Source organism: Bos mutus, chromosome 1, assembly GCF_027580195.1.
Source record: "Bos mutus isolate GX-2022 chromosome 1, NWIPB_WYAK_1.1, whole genome shotgun sequence".
Taxonomy (NCBI): Eukaryota; Metazoa; Chordata; class Mammalia; order Artiodactyla; family Bovidae; genus Bos; species Bos mutus.
Window position 1 is genome coordinate 70,483,476 of NC_091617.1, and position 16,987 is coordinate 70,500,462.

The 16,987-nt window shown below is 37.3% G+C and overlaps 1 protein-coding gene across 3 annotated transcripts in view; it reads left to right on the forward strand.

The window, feature by feature from the left end:
- SENP5 (SUMO specific peptidase 5) overlaps positions 1-16,872 on the forward strand; it is a 45,866-nt gene extending 28,994 nt beyond the window's left edge. For 2 of the 3 annotated variants that reach the window (XM_070371008.1, XM_070371013.1), the window contains exons 6-10: positions 1,070-1,147; positions 8,058-8,195; positions 11,087-11,170; positions 12,563-12,613; positions 13,492-16,872. In XM_070371008.1, coding sequence (XP_070227109.1) covers positions 1,070-1,147; positions 8,058-8,195; positions 11,087-11,170; positions 12,563-12,613; positions 13,492-13,602 — 462 coding nt within the window. In that variant the 3' untranslated portion in view covers positions 13,603-16,872. The remainder of the gene's footprint in view (positions 1-1,069; positions 1,148-8,057; positions 8,196-11,086; positions 11,171-12,562; positions 12,614-13,491) is intronic. The other variant, XM_070371018.1, reaches the window with a different exon arrangement.
- Positions 16,873-16,987: the final 115 nt, after the last annotated feature.

Genomic DNA, 16,987 nt, shown 5'->3' on the forward strand with positions numbered 1-16,987 from the left:
TTTCCCACAGTTTATTGTGATCCACACAGTCAAAGGCTTTGGCATAGTCAATAAAGCAGAAATAGATGTTTTTCTGGAACTCTCTTCCTTTTTCCAGCAGATGTTGGCAATTTGATCTCTGGTTCTTCTGCCTTTTCTAAAACCAGCTTGAACTGGTTTGAACTTGGAAGGGCATGGTTCATGTATTGCTGAAGCCTGGCTTGGAGAATTTTGAGCATTACTTTACTAGCGTGTGAGATGAGTGCAATTGTGCAGTAGTTTGAGCATTCTTTGGCATTGCCTTTCTTTGGATTGGAATGAAAACTGACGTTTTCCAGTCCTGTGACCACTGCTGAGTTTTCCAAATTTGCTGGCATATTGAGTGCAGCACTTTCACAGCATTATCTTTCAAGATTTGAAATAGCTCAACTGGAATTCCATCACCTCCACTAGCTTTGTTCATAGTGATGCTTTCTAAGCCCACTTGACTTCACATTCCAGGATGTCTGGCTCTAGGTGAGTGATCACACCATCATGATTATCTGGGTCGTGAAGATCTTTTTTGTACAGTTCTTCTGTGTATTCTTGCCACCTCTTCTTAATATCTTCTGCTTCTGTTAGGTCCATACCATTTCTATCCTTTATCGAGCCCATCTTTGCATGAAATGTTCCTTTGGTATCTCTGATTTTCTTGAAGAGATGACTATAGAAGTCTCCAAATCCACATTCCTCAAATGGGATTAGTTTTGTACTTCCCATCCCTTGAGTTCAAGGTAACTGTTACCTTATTCTTTCAACTTTATCACCTGATTTGACAAGATTTATCAGATTGTTTCTTTACTTGATTGGATTCAGGTCATCTGTTTATTGCCCCAGTCCAGTTCTGATAAGAGACCACATCTGTAAGGTCATTCTAATGAAAATTTGAAATAGTCTTCTGTGAACTGCTGTAATGTATGTTTTTGTCATTATTTTTAAGAAAAAAGTTTTCCTCATTTTTCGGTCTTACATTCAGGGATTTTTAAATTTCCCTTTTAAGTCCTGACACAGCCTATATAATCTTGAGTGCTTGTATTTGATGTCTTTCTAGGTTCACTTCTTCAACAGCTTTTTTCATAGACAGCTGGTTACCAAAGGATATAATGGAGTAAAAAGATGGACTAAAAAGGTATTTACTTTATTTCTTTTTTATTCTAAATTTGAAGTGCAGATGAAGCTGTCTTTACTGCCAGTATGATATATAGTAGAAACAGGCCCATTAACTATTATATCTTTTAAATCTTTTTGTTTGAAGGATAAGACACTAGTAAAATTTCTGAATTTATCCAGTTGATTGGAATCTGCTAGAACATAGAGCACTGGATTGGAAGTTAAAGGTTCTGACACTGTTATTAGCTGGCTGTCCAACTTAGATAAGGTTAATTTGGGCTTCAGATTGCTTATTTATAAAAACAAAATGATAAAGCAATCCCTAAGGTTCTTTCCAACCTTAATATCTCTCTTTATTCATTGACTGTGTCAGAAACATTATTTTAAAAGCCTATTTATGTTCTATTTTTGATATTAAGTCTTAGGTAATTATGGGTGTAAACTATTTTTGCAAAGTACAAACAGCTGATTGAACATTGCTAGGTAGGTTTTTTGTACAAGGCATCATCAGTAGTGCTATTATGCTGGTAGAAGCATGGGAGAAGAAAGAATAGCCGGAACGCAGAGACCAAAGAAGAGAGTGTCATGAAGTGAATCTGATTCAGAGATGCAGGGCCTTGTGGTCTACATTTTAAATTTTATCCTAAATGTGTAAGAATCTACTGAAGGGTTTTAGGTGATGACATCCAATTTGTATTTTGCTCTAAGTGGCACTGAAGATGGATGAACGTGGGAGCAAAGTTGATGTGAGTAGGAGGCCACTGCATATTAAGTGTACTTTAAATTACAATAGTAGAAGAGATGGGAGTTGTATACAAATACGAGTGTGACCTAGGAAGTAAATTAACAGGGGGGCTGGTGCACTGGGACGACCCAGAGGGATGGTATGGGGAGGGAGGAGGGTTCAGGATGGGGAACACATGTATACCTGTGGTGGATTCATTTCGATATTTGGCAAAACCAATACAATATTGTAAAGTTTAAAAATAAAATAAAAAAAATAGTAATAAATTAACAGGACTTGGTGATGAGTAGGTTATGAGGGATGAAGAAGAGGAATTGTGAAAGATGACTTCCGAGCATGTAACTTGTGCCACTAGATGGGCTGTGGTGGTGTTTATATTAACAAAATTGAGGACAGCTAATTAGTAGGGGATTGGTCAACTGAAAAATATATGTCCGAGATTTCCTTGGTGATCCAGTGGCTAAGACTCTGGGCTCCCAATGCAGGGTCCTGGGTTTGATCCCTGTCAGGGAACTAGATCCATCCCACATGCCCCAACAGAGATCGCAAGTGCCACAATTAAGACCTGGTGCAGCCAAATAAATAAATAAAAGTAAATATAAAATATATATAAATAAACACATGTATATACATCCATATAATAGGATGCTACTTAACCAGGAGAAGTTACGTAGCTGAGGAAAGATGATCATGTGTAGTATGGAGTAGAGAAAGGTTAGACAGGTATATCTTGAAGGTATTGTTGGTTTGGTTCCAGCCACGGCAATAAAGTGAATATTGCAAAAAAGGGAGTCACCAGATTTTTTTGTTTTCCCAGTGCATATAAAAGTTGTTTACACAATAGTCCCTTATGTTTGCAACAGTATTATGCATAAAAAAAATAATGTGCATACCTTAATTAAAAGTACCTTTTTGCTAAAAAAAAAAAAAAAAAAATGCTAACCATCCCCTGAGCCTGAGTGAGTTAGAGCAGTAATATCAAAGATCACTGATCATGAATAACTATAATGAATATAATAACAATGAAAAAATTTGAAATATTGCAAGAATTACCAGAATGTGGCAAAGAGACATGAAGTAAACAAATGTTGGAAAAATGGTGCCAATAGGCTTTATCTATGCAGGGTTGCCATAAATCTTTAATTTATAAAATATGCAATATCTGCACAGCACAGTAAAACAAGGTATGTTTTGTAAATAGCATGGAAAATTTTCTGAATAATAAATGACATGAAATTGAAGGAATAAAGCCAAGTATAATTCAGTGTCATTTCATTAAATAGAATAAATTAAATTGTTCCATCCCTTGGACTCTCTCAGATTGGATTAAATCAGAAAATCCAACTATATGTATGTATAAGAAACAAACATAAAATAATATGAAAAAACTTGAAAGTAAAGTGACAGGTACTAAGCAAATGCAAACCAAAAAAGAAAGAAGTGGCAGTGGCAAGCAAAAAGGAGGAACAGCAGTATTAACAGCAGATGAGGTAGAATTTAGGGTAAAAAGTACACTGTGATAAAATTTTAGTACACAGGAGATATAACAGTGATTACAAAAGCAAGGAGACGTTGGTAAACAGTGATATTGAGAGACCTCTTTCATGGTTGGACAAATCTAGCAGATAAAAAATAAGATCATATATAAAAAATACAACCAGTGTTTTTGGTTTAATAGATTTATACTAGATCTTTATACCCTCAAAAAATTATTCTTATATCCAAGAAACATTTGTAAAAATTGATTATGTACTTGGCCAAAATTATTACATATACTATTCCTTAACCACAGTTCAATCAAATTAAAAATAAATAATAAAAGGTCTAAAAAAAATCTTTAAAATTTTCACACATATACACATTACTTGATATAACCCTTGGGTCTAAAAGAAAATAGATTATACAGTAAAGGACAGAAAAGGGAACACAATCTTAGCAGCCACTATGGAATAAAATGAAATCTCTTTTGAGAAAAAAAATAATAGTCATAAATGCCATTATTATTCAAGAAAAAAGGAAAAATAGAAGAATTAAGTACTTACTGAGTTTGATTACATTAAGAAAAATTATGGAGCAACCAAGAATTTGGAATGCAACAAATAGTGAAACAATGAAAGTACAAAGAAAATTCACAGCGGAATTTTAAAAAATTTATCTCAAAGCACCAGAGTCCATTCTGTGTGTACAACTTAAAACTCTGATGATATAAAAGAAAAATGAATTAATTCAACTGTATAAAAAGATAAACAGTAAACTGGGAAAAACATTTGATTTTTATGTCAAATATTTGATATCAAATGTATATTTATATCAAGTATCAAAGAACTATTTTTTAAATATATAAGTGCTTCTACACATCAGTTAGAAAACAACCTCACCAACTCAATAGAAAAATGAGTGAATGATATGAATGAAAAGTATTGTAAACAAGTCCTTGAGTTCTGGATATGTCTTCTGTCAAATCTATACTTTTTATTGTTTTGTCTCAGTCTCTAACTTTTCTCCTTATTTCTTTAATATGCGTTTTGATGAATAGAGACTTTTATTTTTATGAAATCTAATTTACCATACTCTTTTCTTTTATAGTCTTGCTTTCTATATCTGGTCTAAGAAATATTTGCCTCATATATTTTCTTCTAACAGCTTTATAGTTTTAGGTTTTACATTTTCATCTCTGGTGCATCTCAGTTTTTGTGTAATCATAAGGTAGGGATCAAGATTTTTCTTCCCCCTCCATATGGTTGGATGGCATCACCGACTCAATGGACATGGGTTTGGGTGGACTGCGGGAGTTGGTGATGGACGGGGAGGCCTGGCGTGCTGCGGACGTGGCTGAACTGAACTGATGCATATCCAGTTGTTTCAGTGGCGTTTCCTGAAAAGACTTGTCTTTCCCATTTTAATTGCTTTGGCATCTTTGTAGAAAGTTGATTGGCCATATATGTGTGGGCCTATTTCTGGACTTTATGTTCTTTTGCACTGACCTCTTTGTTCTTAGCCAATACCACACTGTCTTGATCACTGTCTTTACAGTTTGTCTTAAAATCAGTGTAAATGGCCATGTTTAGCCTTCTTTTTCAGATAGCTTTGGCAATTCTAGGTCCTTTCACATTCTCATCAAAATTTCAGAATCAGTTTGTCAATCTCTACTTTTAAAAAACTTGCTGGGTTATGATTGGGATTGTGTTTAATCTGTACGTTCATTTGGAGACAATGGAGGCCTTAACAGTATTGTCTTTCAGTCTATAAACATGGTATATTTTCCATTTATTTGGATCTTTAATTTTTTTCAGCAATATTTTTTAAATCTTAGTGTACAGATCTTGCACCTAAATGTATCATAGGTATTTCATATTTCTGAAACTGCTATAAACAGAATTTTAAAAATGTTATTTTTCAATTATTTGCAGTTAGTATAGAGAAATACAGTTGATTTCTCTGTATTGACCTTGTATCCTGTGACTTGTCAAACTCACTTACTGATTCTAGATTTTTGTAGATTCATGAGATTTTCATAAATGATTATGTCAACAGGTAGTGACTGTTTTATTTCTTCCTTTCCAAACTGTATGCCATCTTTTTCTTGCTTGATTGCACTGGCTAGGACTTCCAGTACATTGTTGAATAAAAGTAATGAGGGAAGACACCTTTGCCTTGGAAAGAAAGAATTCAGTTTTTCACTGCTATTTATGATGTCATTTGTAGGTTTTTTATAGATACTCTTTATCAAGTTAAGGCGGAGAAGTCAATGGCACCCCACTCCAGTACTCCTACCTGGAAAATCCCATGGACAGAGGAGCCTGGTTGGCTGCATTCCATGGGGTTGCTAAGAGTCGGATATGACTGAGCGACTTCACTTTCACTTTTCGCTTTCATGCATTGGAGAAGGAAATGGCAGCCCACTCCAGTGTTCTTGCCTGGAGAATCCCAGGGACGGGGGAGCCTGGTGGGCTGCCGTCTATGGGGTCTCACAGAGTCGGACACGACTGAAGTGACTTAGCAGCAGCATCAAGTTAAGGAAGAGACCTCCTATTTGTGGTTTGCTGACAGCTTTTAATCATAGATGTTAAGTTTTGTCAAATGCTTTCCCTGTATCTAAGAGATGGTGCTATGTTTTTTCATCTTTATCCCATTAATGGGATTCAGACTGAAGGAGCAGCACCTAATCTTGAGACATGTCCGTCTTAGAGCCACATGATGGTTCTTGAAGCTTCAGCTTGGTCATGACATAAATTCACTTCTCTTTACCATGCATAGGTTAAAGCAAAGCATGTGACTACCTTTCTCCCCCTGGGAGGGGCAGCGAAGCCACATGGCAGTAGGTAGTTCTTCTGTATAATCCTCTTACAGGGAACTGAAAGTGTTAGTTGCTCAACCATGTCTGTGTCTGACTCTGCAACCCCATGGACTGTAGCCTTCCAGGCTCCTCTGTCCACGGGATTCTCTGGCAAGAATACTGGAGTGGGTTGCCATTCCCTTCTCTAGGGTATCTTCCTGAACCAGGGATCGAATCTGGATCTCCTGCACTGTAGGCAGATTCTTTACCGTTTGAGCCTCCCTCTTATAGGGAGGACAACAAATAATTGATATCAATAATATATCCACACATATCATTCTTAATTATATGTAATAAGGTTGTGTGTGTGTGTGTGTGAAAATTAATACATTAAAGAAGAAAAAGATCTGGAAAGATGTAAACTGAAGTGTATCTTTTTATCTGTACTTTGTAATTTTTATTTTAAAATTGCTTTATAATTAAGTTTCTTTTTAAGAAAAATGTAAATTTGGTCTCATTTAATACTGTATTTTAAATATGATTCCTTGTTTTAGATACAGAATTTTTGAGCCAGAAAGGACCAGTTGTCTGTCCTGTTTAATATTTCCTGTCCGCCTTACTTCCCAGATTTATGGATACAGAAACGTTGCAGAAGTGCTTTGTTCCAAGGTCATGTAAACTAGTGGAAGATTCTTCTAGAGCAGGACATTATCTGAATATCAGAAAGCAAAGAGGGCTTGAGAAATAGTTGCGAAGAATCTAGTTTAAAATAGTCTTATAATTGTTTTAATGCAAGGAATCACTCCAGTACTCTTGCCTGGAAAACCCCACCAGCGGAGGAGCCTGGGAGGCTGCAGTCCATGGGGTCGCAAAGGGTTGGACACGACTGAGTGACTTCACTTTCACTTTTCACTTTCATGCATTGGAGAAGGAAATGGCAACTCACTCCAGTGTTCTTGCCTGGAGAATCTCGGGGACGGGGGAGCCTGGTGGGCTGCCGTCTATGGGGTCGCACAGAGTCGGACACGACTGAAGTGACTTAGCAGCAGCAAGGAATCACTAAAACACTCTTAAAAACACCTGAAAAAAAATCCATTCATCCTTCTATAAAATGTCTAATGAATACCTACTTCTTTATCATCCAGTCCACAACTAGGATTTTAAGTGGTATAGTGAATGCTTCTAGATTTTAAAGCACATGTATTAGGATATGAAGCGTGAATTGGGATATAAAGGACATATAAATAATTATCAAGGATATTTTTCTCAATTTCGACAACTGAGAGATCCAAGGTAGTGATAATGATAACAGCTAAGATTTATTGGCTACATATAATGGTTAAGCATACTTAGTGCACTTTACATGTATTGTCACTCTCAACAAATTCATAAAGTGGATACTATTGTTATCTGTAGTTTATAATTGAGGAAATCAAGGAACAAAGAATCTATGCAAATTACCAAAGTCTTCTAACCACAGAGCTACAATTTGAACTTGACCAGACTTACTATACTGAATCTCTAAAAGAAGGCTAAAAGAAGGTTATGCTGTTTTCTAACACCACAATTCCTTCCTAGATAGGAATTGATTCTAGGTCAAATATGTATATAAGAAAATTATTTAAGCTTAAAAATAAGTTAAATCATGTTAGGTAGTTAATAAGCACAGATTAGCAGGTTAAGTGGAAAACAGTGCTTTCTGTACCTTCAGTTTCCTTATTGTTGTGTATTTTAGCTTACTAGTTATAAACATGGGCTTTAGATTAAGATCTGGCTTCAAATTCTGGCTTCACTTCCTAGATTTTTGACCTTGGGCAGGTGAAGGGTTAGTAAATGGAAACTGCTGTTTCTTGTTGGTTTGGAAAGCCCATGGTGATGGCTACATTTCTTTTATTTTTTCTTGATCAGGTGGATTTATTTAAAAAGAGTCTTCTGTTGATCCCTATTCACCTGGAAGTCCACTGGTCTCTCATTACTGTGACACTCTCTAATCGAATTATTTCATTTTATGATTCCCAAGGCATTCATTTTAAGTTTTGTGTAGAGGTAAGTTAATATACTCCCCCACTCCTTTTTTCCTATTCATTTTGTCATTGACCAAATGGTATCTCAGCTCTAGGATAGAACAGCAGAATTCAGTACCACAGGTGATCAGTTCCTGTCATGACATGTCAACATGTTGGCAGAGAAATGGACTATAAGAGGAACCTCCAGATGGGAAGAGGTAGCAGTCCAGGATCTGGATCCCTCTCTGAGATACCTGCCCTATTTGGATTTCATCAGATTTTTTTTCAGTCATTCCCTTTAAACTACATTTTGAATATGGATAGAAATCATTTTCTGGGACTTCCCTGGTGGTCCGGCAGTTAAGACTGCATGCTTCCACTGCAAGGGGCACAGGTTTGATCCCTTAGGAAACTAAGATCCTGCATGCTGTGAGGTGCAGCCAAAAAGAAAAAACAAAACGGAAATCATTTTCTTGGTTTCTCCTAGAGCTAAAATTGGTTTGTATCTTCAAAATAACTTCTGTAGAATGAATCATAGCCAAGAGAATCAGCTGGCAAAATATTAGAGTTCAACTAATAAGAGTTCAACAAGATAGCAGGATACAAAGCAAGAAAAATCAGTGTGTTTCCTGATTTTCCTGCACTAGCAAGAGCTAGTTAGAAAATGTAAACAGATTTCATTTTTAAAAGCAAAAAGAAGTGAATTACCCAGGAATATACCCTAACAAAAAAGGGGACATTCTTTGAGATGAAAACTCTAACGTATATAAAGGAAATCTGAATAGATGGAAAGATAGGCACACTCAATATTAGGAGATTAATTCTCCCTGAACTAATATAAACCAATTTTTGTCCTAATCAGTTTCTCAGAAGGATTTTGAATGAAACCTGATAAACTCATCCTAGAATTTATATTGCAGAATTCATGTCATGACAGCTAAAGTAGTTTTGAAGTAGAAAAAAACTGAAAGAAGGAATACTTGGTCTACTAGTTGTCAAACCATATCACAAAGTTTTAATAATTAAAACTTTTAATTATATTGGTTAGGAGTAGACAAGTAGATTGGTGGAACAACATGGAGAATCTAGGAATAACTCATGTATATGTGGGAACTTAGTATATGATAAAGTTGAGGAAGGACAAGCTATTTGATGTACGCCTTGGGAAAGTTAGCTATTTGGAAAAGTAAAATACAAATTCTGTTTCATACTATTCATATATAAGAAAAACAAATTCCAGATGGAATAATGATCTAAATATAAAACATAAAACTATGAAAGTTAGACTAAAATATAGATGTTATGTTCTCAGAATATGAAAAGCCTTCTTATCCAGAACCAAAAAAGCAAGACTATATCATAATTTGAAACTTACATGTCACAGTTAAAAGGGATTGACTTGGAGAACATGTTACTGACATATATAAGTCACTTTCTAGAATATTAAAAGAACTACAAATGAGTAAAAAAAGATCTAAGAAATGGACAAAGGATAAAATAAGTAATTTTTAGGGAAAATGCCAGTAGCTGTTAAACCCATGGAGAGATGCTCACCAGAAAATGGGAAATGTATTGCAGTCAGTGGGGTTGCAAAGAGTCAGTCACGACCTAGTGAATGTACAACAACAAATTAAAATTGCCTCAGGGTTCCATTTTTTTGCCTATTGTGTTAGGAAAAGTTTGATGGTACTAAAATGGGTGTAAGGAAATAGGCATTCTCATATTTTCTGGTGGAGTGTATAAATTAATACAGCCGTTTGGGGAATAACTGCAGTTCTAGTTGCTTCTAAGTGCCTTTCAAGTAAAAAAGATGCATATCCTATTACAAACTAGTTCTGTTTCTTGGTATATACTCCATAAAAGTGCTTGTGTATGCACCAAGAATGGGGCACACACCAGGGTGTTCATTGCAGCATTATTGATAATAGTGAAAAATCAAAATGAACTAAACTTAGCTCTATCTACAGAATAGCTAAATAGATACACTGTTATATATTCACAATATTAAACAGACCATAGCAGTTACAGAATATAGTAATGGGTTGGCCAAAAAGTTCACTTGGATTTTTCCGTACCATCTTACAGAAATACCTAACTTTTTGGCCAACCCAACAGATCTTTGCGTCTTAACAGGGAAAGATTTACAAGACCTACTGAGTTTGAAAAGGCAAGTTGCAGAATGATACAATATATAGGGAAAAAATACGAATACAGACATACACTTGTGTACATACACATGTACATACACATTTCTCCTCCACCTTCAGAGGGTTAATTTAATTCATGTAACCTCTGACTCCACTCTTACAAGAAGATAGGCAGAGAAAGATATGCACAAAGAGGTGGAGGGGGTAGGGGAAAAGTATAAACTCCAATAGGCTTTGTCTTGGGAGAGATTTCAGCATTGGACTTGACTGTATTTAGTATCCAGGATGAGTTTAAATAATATAACTTTCTAGAAACTGAGTGATACTTTTACCTGCAGCCCTCATAAATATGGAATATATCTAAGGCTAGAATGTTTAAATTTAGTTTCAGTTATTAATGATTTCTGCCATGGATTCCTTCTCTCTGTTAAGCATTGGCAGTAATTAAGACATTCTTTTTGTTTTGCCAGTATTTAATTTTAAGTTTCAAATTCACCAAGCTGACTTATTCCTGGAAAAGGCTGACCATCTTATTAAAAAGGTCTAATTAAAACATATACCAGTGTCCACAGTCTTAAGTGCATATAGTATAGAAGGTCTGAGTCCTTCAGTCTATAAAGTGAAAAAGGTCTGAAGTCAAGTTCCAGCTCTAAACTCTTTAATGCAATCTCTGCCCAGTGGTGGGGCCACAGCCTCCTCTTTTGCTTCTATCTGCTGTGGGCAGGTTCCATTTTTCACCAACTGATGGAACACAGCATCTGTGTTGTGGTTTCTTTTTAACCAGAATATAAGAAAGTATTTGCTGACTGAAGCCAGAGAAAAAAATAGACCTGAATTTCTTCAGGGTTGGCAGACTGCTGTTACAAAGGTAAGTAAGTGATAAAAAATGAAAACCCAGGCATGTCAAGGGGCTGAAATTATCTAAGGGGTGGGTGTTTTTAAATGCATATGAAGACTGATCATGAAGATAACCAAAGGAGAGTCTGGAGGCTGCAGGGAGGCAGCTCAGAATAAACCTCAGTTCAGTATTCATCATCTGGCTGCCCAGTTTCCCACTGCTTGCTGGAGCAAGTAAATTCAGTCATTTCATCCCTGGGGCAGCTTCTGATGATATAGTTGCTCTGTTGAAAAAAAAGACATCTGCTTCTTGCCTCATGGCTCTTATTTCCAGATGATTCATATAGACCCAGAGAAATACTGACATGACTATTTTGGATTCACCAAGGGAGCAAGTGCACTGGGCTGCTTTCCAGGCATTTGGGGAAGACAAGTGGCTTGAGAGCTTCAGTTCTGAACAGTCTAGAAGCAGCACTATGTTTAGCCGTAGACAGTAAAGCTGTGTATGGGGCAGAGTAAGCAGGCCTACCCTCTTAACTCTGTCACAGATACCAGGGTCTTGCATTTTATGGGGCACTGCTTTGTTTTCCCGGTGTTTTTATATGTATGATCTCATTTGATCCTTATAATCTGAGGTAGGCAAGTCACTTAGGAGTAAGAAGCATCTCTGACCTTCCCCAAAGTTCATCAAAACCATTGACCATTAGGTCCTTGAACTCAGGTCTATTTGGATCAATGACACAATGTGAAAGAAGCAGAGTCTTGAAATAAACCTTTAACTCAAACCAAAGGGACAAGGTTTATGCATTTATCCTTGAACTAAATGCTAACTTTTAAACTTACATTTTGTGTTTTAAATACCCTAGTTTATTAGTTGAAAGCAGAATTGCTCTTGTGAATATTCTGAACTTACCCAACAGTATATCCAGGTGTTCCCCTAAATTTAATCAGGATGTTTCAACACTTCCAGGCAGAATATAGTAACCAGTTCTTTGGAAAACATTCTGTTTACCTTTACAGTGTCTTTAAAAGAATAGGACAGAGTTGTGAAATACGAGATGAAGAGTGAAGACTGCCAAACAGCGTTTAGTACTAAGTATTCAGAGTCCAGGTCTGCGTTCTCTGAGTCACGATTCCATTTTGATTCCATAGTCAGTGAACTGATAGCAAAAATGATTATCCATGGAAGTTTTAAAATAGGATTTTTGACTTCCCATTTCTCATGTTTAGGCAAACATGTTTCTCATGTTTAAGTTACTGATTGATAGCTCTTTTCATGCGACCAGGTGCCTCCATAAACTCAAAACACTTTGTAAAGCAGAGGTATATACCAGCTGTCTTGGACACAAGTTTCCTGCAGCTTTTCTTATCTGACAGGGAACACTTGATTTTGTTTTAATAATTGTTTTGTTTTTCCCCTTAGTGTATTCCACAACAGAAAAACGATAGTGACTGTGGAGTATTTGTGCTCCAGGTAAAGAATTTTTTTTTTTTTTTGTATTTACAATTTATAAACTTGTTGGGTTTAGAGAAGAGAAGGGGGATCCCTCTGATGTGTGCATGGTACTACATACAGGTAACAGAACACTCCTCCCAAACCTATGTCACTGAAAAGCAGTAGTTCTTGCATTTTCATATATTATCATTAGGAAGAACCACCTTCTAAGGCTGAGGATAAATGGTATCACCCGTGTATTATCAGAGGTTATTGGCAAGCCACATTGGAGACTGACCTGAATTGGTCCTGTCATACACTCTTGGCATTTGTAGAATTAACTATATTTTTTTTAACCACTGGCAAGTAGTCTTTTACCACAGAGTAAAAACGAACTAGATTTTAAATAAGGGCCACATTCAGACACTGTGCTTTCTCATGCTGCAGGTTCCCTTAGGTTTCAAAGAGCTATTGAAAAAGTTATTATATTTATGAAGGAAATCATAGTTTATAATCCATGATTTACAGATTTCCAAAGATCTTGGAAGATGGGCTCACTCATATGACTCATGAATGTCTGAGAACTCAGGTTCTCACTTAAAGGCCATATTAGGTTTGACTGCATTCTCAGCATTCTCACCTTGAGAATGGAGCCCCTTTGGCAGTTTTGCTTTTCACAGTATTGAGTGGGGAGGGAGGGAGTATTCCAAGCCATATACTTACCTGAAAATCTGACTGTAATTTGGAGGTAACTTTTTTTTGGAGGTAAATGTTTTAAAACAGTATGTTTTACAAGTCTAAACCAACTTTAACATTTGCCTTAGACCCTATTCTGTTAAGTCTGCATCTGGTAAAATGATGCGTTGGGCTAGTACTTAACTCCACATGCCACTTAAGTGTTTTTGGGACCTTTCTAGTACTGCAAGTGCCTCGCCTTAGAGCAGCCTTTCCAGTTTTCCCAAGAAGACATGCCCCGAGTGCGGAAGAGGATTTACAAGGAGCTGTGTGAGTGCCGGCTCATGGACTGAATCAGCAAGGACTCTGGGAAGTCTGACCAAGTTGGAGCAGGTGGTTTGTTACTTGAATCTCCACTTATTTGAATTTTTACAGGTATTTCCGATCAGTGGTGTTGGGCCACTATTGTTACCTCAAGTTTATTTTCTGCCCTTAACTCATTTCTCTAGTGACCATGTACTATTTTTTTAATGTTCAGTTTGGTTTCATTTTTAATTTTATGGATTCTGTGTGTGTCCCCCCCATATTTAATATTTATTATCCAAACGCATGCATATAGACAGAGCATGCAGTGCAGAGTATTAAAAAAAAAAAAAAGCCTAGTAGATTTGGTGCAGCTTTTGAAACTTAGTTAGACGTGAACTGAATACAGGTTTAAATTTTAATTCCAGAACCTAAAAATGCAGGATGTTTTTGATAGAACATAACTCTGAGAGTAGTAGATGTTCCCTGGGGCATAAAGGGTAGCTAGGAGGGGTTTTGACAGTCAGTCCTCTATTTTTACCAGCAGCACCTTTCACTGACTTCTCTCTTCAGTGAGTCCCATTCCTTTTAAAGGATGAAAAGGAAGTGGCCATAAACTGACTGGTATGTTCTGTTTATGGTGGCACACTTGTAAGCACAGTGCCTGCCTTGTGAAGAGTTAAGATATGAGACAACGAAAGTGACCTTGAGGGTCCAATTATCTTCACAAATGAGATTTCAGCCTTGGCTTTAAGATTTATAATAAATGCTTTAATCTTATAAAAAGCTTTTGCTGGAACATTGAACTCCTTGGATTCTTCTGGTTTTGACCCATTAAAAAATCAGTATCTGTCAAACTAGTGGTCAAACAAATGAGAATCCAGCCCAAGAGTAATTTACAAGTTGTCACTTCCCCTGTATTGTTTCCCACTTGGAAGAAATTAAGATCTGCCAAATACCTATTTCAAGGGTATTTAAAATCTAAACATTCAAAACCAAAGACTAATTTTAGGTCTTTTGGACGTGGGTGGGGAAGAGAGAACAGAAAAGGTAATAAGGGAGACTTGATACTGAGGGGGTTACAGCAAAAGTTATGAGTGTTTCCCCTCATTTCTCTAATGATCTCAGCAACATGCAGGGCTTATCTGCCTCTGCTTGACCATCCCTGAGACTCCAGCACAGGAGTCCTTTTTTTTTTTTTTTTTTTTGCTTCCATGAACCTCCTCTTCTGGGGGAAAGCAGAAGTGGCCCTGTCCTTAGCCTTTGCTGCATTAGGATTAAAGCAGTGGATCTTGCATCTTTAACAGAGTTTTGTGATAACTGGAAAGGAAAGGAGGAACAAGCAAATGGCAAAGGTACTTGGGTTAATGCCTCGTTAGGTGTGCGGGTAGGGCTGACTGCCAGCAGTTGAGGTGGAGTCAGAACATGTTTACGTGCAGGGTCCCTACCCCAGACATTCCAAGCACCAACACCAGTGTTTACATTATCAACAGGCCAGCACTTTCCTACTCCCTCAGACTCAAAACTCCTTAGTATAAAACCAGGTCAGTATTTCTCCTTGTGCTTCGCATCATTAGGAAGACTGAGATTAGAGGCACGTTGTGCTGCTACAGGTAGGGCTGCATCCACATTGGAAAGGTGACAAAATGGGTTGGGTGTTTTCTTGAGGTTTTCAGGCATAATTATGCAAACGAGATTTTTCCAATCTGTATCCCAGACGTTTGCTTTTTTTTTTTTTGGTAATTAGTAAGTAGGCTGTTAAAAATGTCTTACACTTTAGAGCGCCATAGTTCATATTTCATTGACAGAACCAGGCATGCAAGAGAGTTGTGTTCTGGCAAAAAATCTTCATGCCCCAAGCTTGAGTTGTCATTTCTTTCAGTCTAGAAATGGTCATTCTCTTAGCAGTGAGGCAGAGAGAACCTACAGTGAAGTGTCCCAAGTCACGGGTCTGTTTCATGTCCAGCTTAATAGAGCACCTTGAGCTACACTGTCCAGCATGCTTTAGCTTAAATGTCAGATATTTTAAGTCTGGTTAAATGTTTCTGTTATTCATAAGAAGCTTGTTTCAGTACACACAGTTGCTTCCCTCCTGCCTTTCCTACCCGTCTTGTGATTAGGTATAAACTTCTATTTAGCCCAAGTCCTCCATTAGGATGGCCTTTTTTCCTGATGTTTGCAGTAATGGTTTCCTTGCAACAGAAGTTTCTGAAATATAGTCTGGGCTGTTGGTAGAAGAGACAGGCATTGTTTTGTTTTACTCTCATTAGCTTGGCACTGAATTGTCTAGGTGCCCACAAGGTGGGCAGACCTTATGGTTTGGGGGTTGAGGGCAGGCCTTACACAAACTAAAAGCTGCTTATGATGTGCCTTCAACAAGCTGCTCAGTCCTCTCCATCAGCAAACTTACCAGTCTGTAGTTGCTTTTATCCTTTTGTAAAATCTATAGCAATGAATGTAGATTTAGTTCAACTTTTAGTTCTCTCAAACTAAATGGCTCAGATGGTAAAGCGTCTGTCTGCAATGCAGGAGACCCAGGTTTGATCCCTGGGTTAGGAAGATCCCCTGGAGAAGGAAACGTCAGCCCACTCCAGTACTCTTGCCCGGAAAATCCCATGGCCGGAGAAGCCTGGTCGGCTACTGTCCATGGGGTCGCAGAGTCGGACACGACTGAGCGTCTTCACTTTCACTTTTAGTTCTCTCAATCATAGAGAACCAATCTTCTCTTAAGAAAGGGAGAAGCAGCAGCTGCTTGCTGCCAGCAGTCCCCAAATCTTTTTTGGGGCTTTGCATTTTATTTTCTACATATCATTGAATATAATTAACACTGGTCACCTTGAATTCAGAGTTGGAACAAAGGAACAGACCTGAGACATCGCCAGCAGTAGCCTAAGTAGAGCTGCCCCCTTTCTCTGCAGTTGTGGTTTACTACTTCCTGGGTTAGAAGGAATAACTGCAAGCTCTGCATGGATCAGACCCTTCAGGCAAGAACCAGTGTGTTAATAGTGTGAATTAGATATACTGACTACCTGCTCTGCTTAATTGTTATGAAACTGAACTAATAAGCAGTTATAAAGCACATACTTTGTTATGTGCTAGGCTCTGCCTCCTGGCCTGTAGATAATTTAAGAAGACCTAGGGAATACCATCAGACATGCTAATTGTATTTGGGTGTTAACAAAAGCAGATCTAGACAAGCTGTCCACTTAAATGGTACCTTTTGGTCAGAAAAAATTTATTTAAAGATTGTGATCATGTAAAATTACTCAAACCTTCTAGCAAACATATTTTTTGAAAAATAAACTAAATGCCTTTATAAATGTGTGTTCTCTTGTGTTGGATAACATGTACTGTTTGGTGAGTAGTAATTTTTCCCAGTGGCATTCCAGTCATGACAAGGCTTATCTGCATAGGCTCTAAGCGGCTCACTGTCCA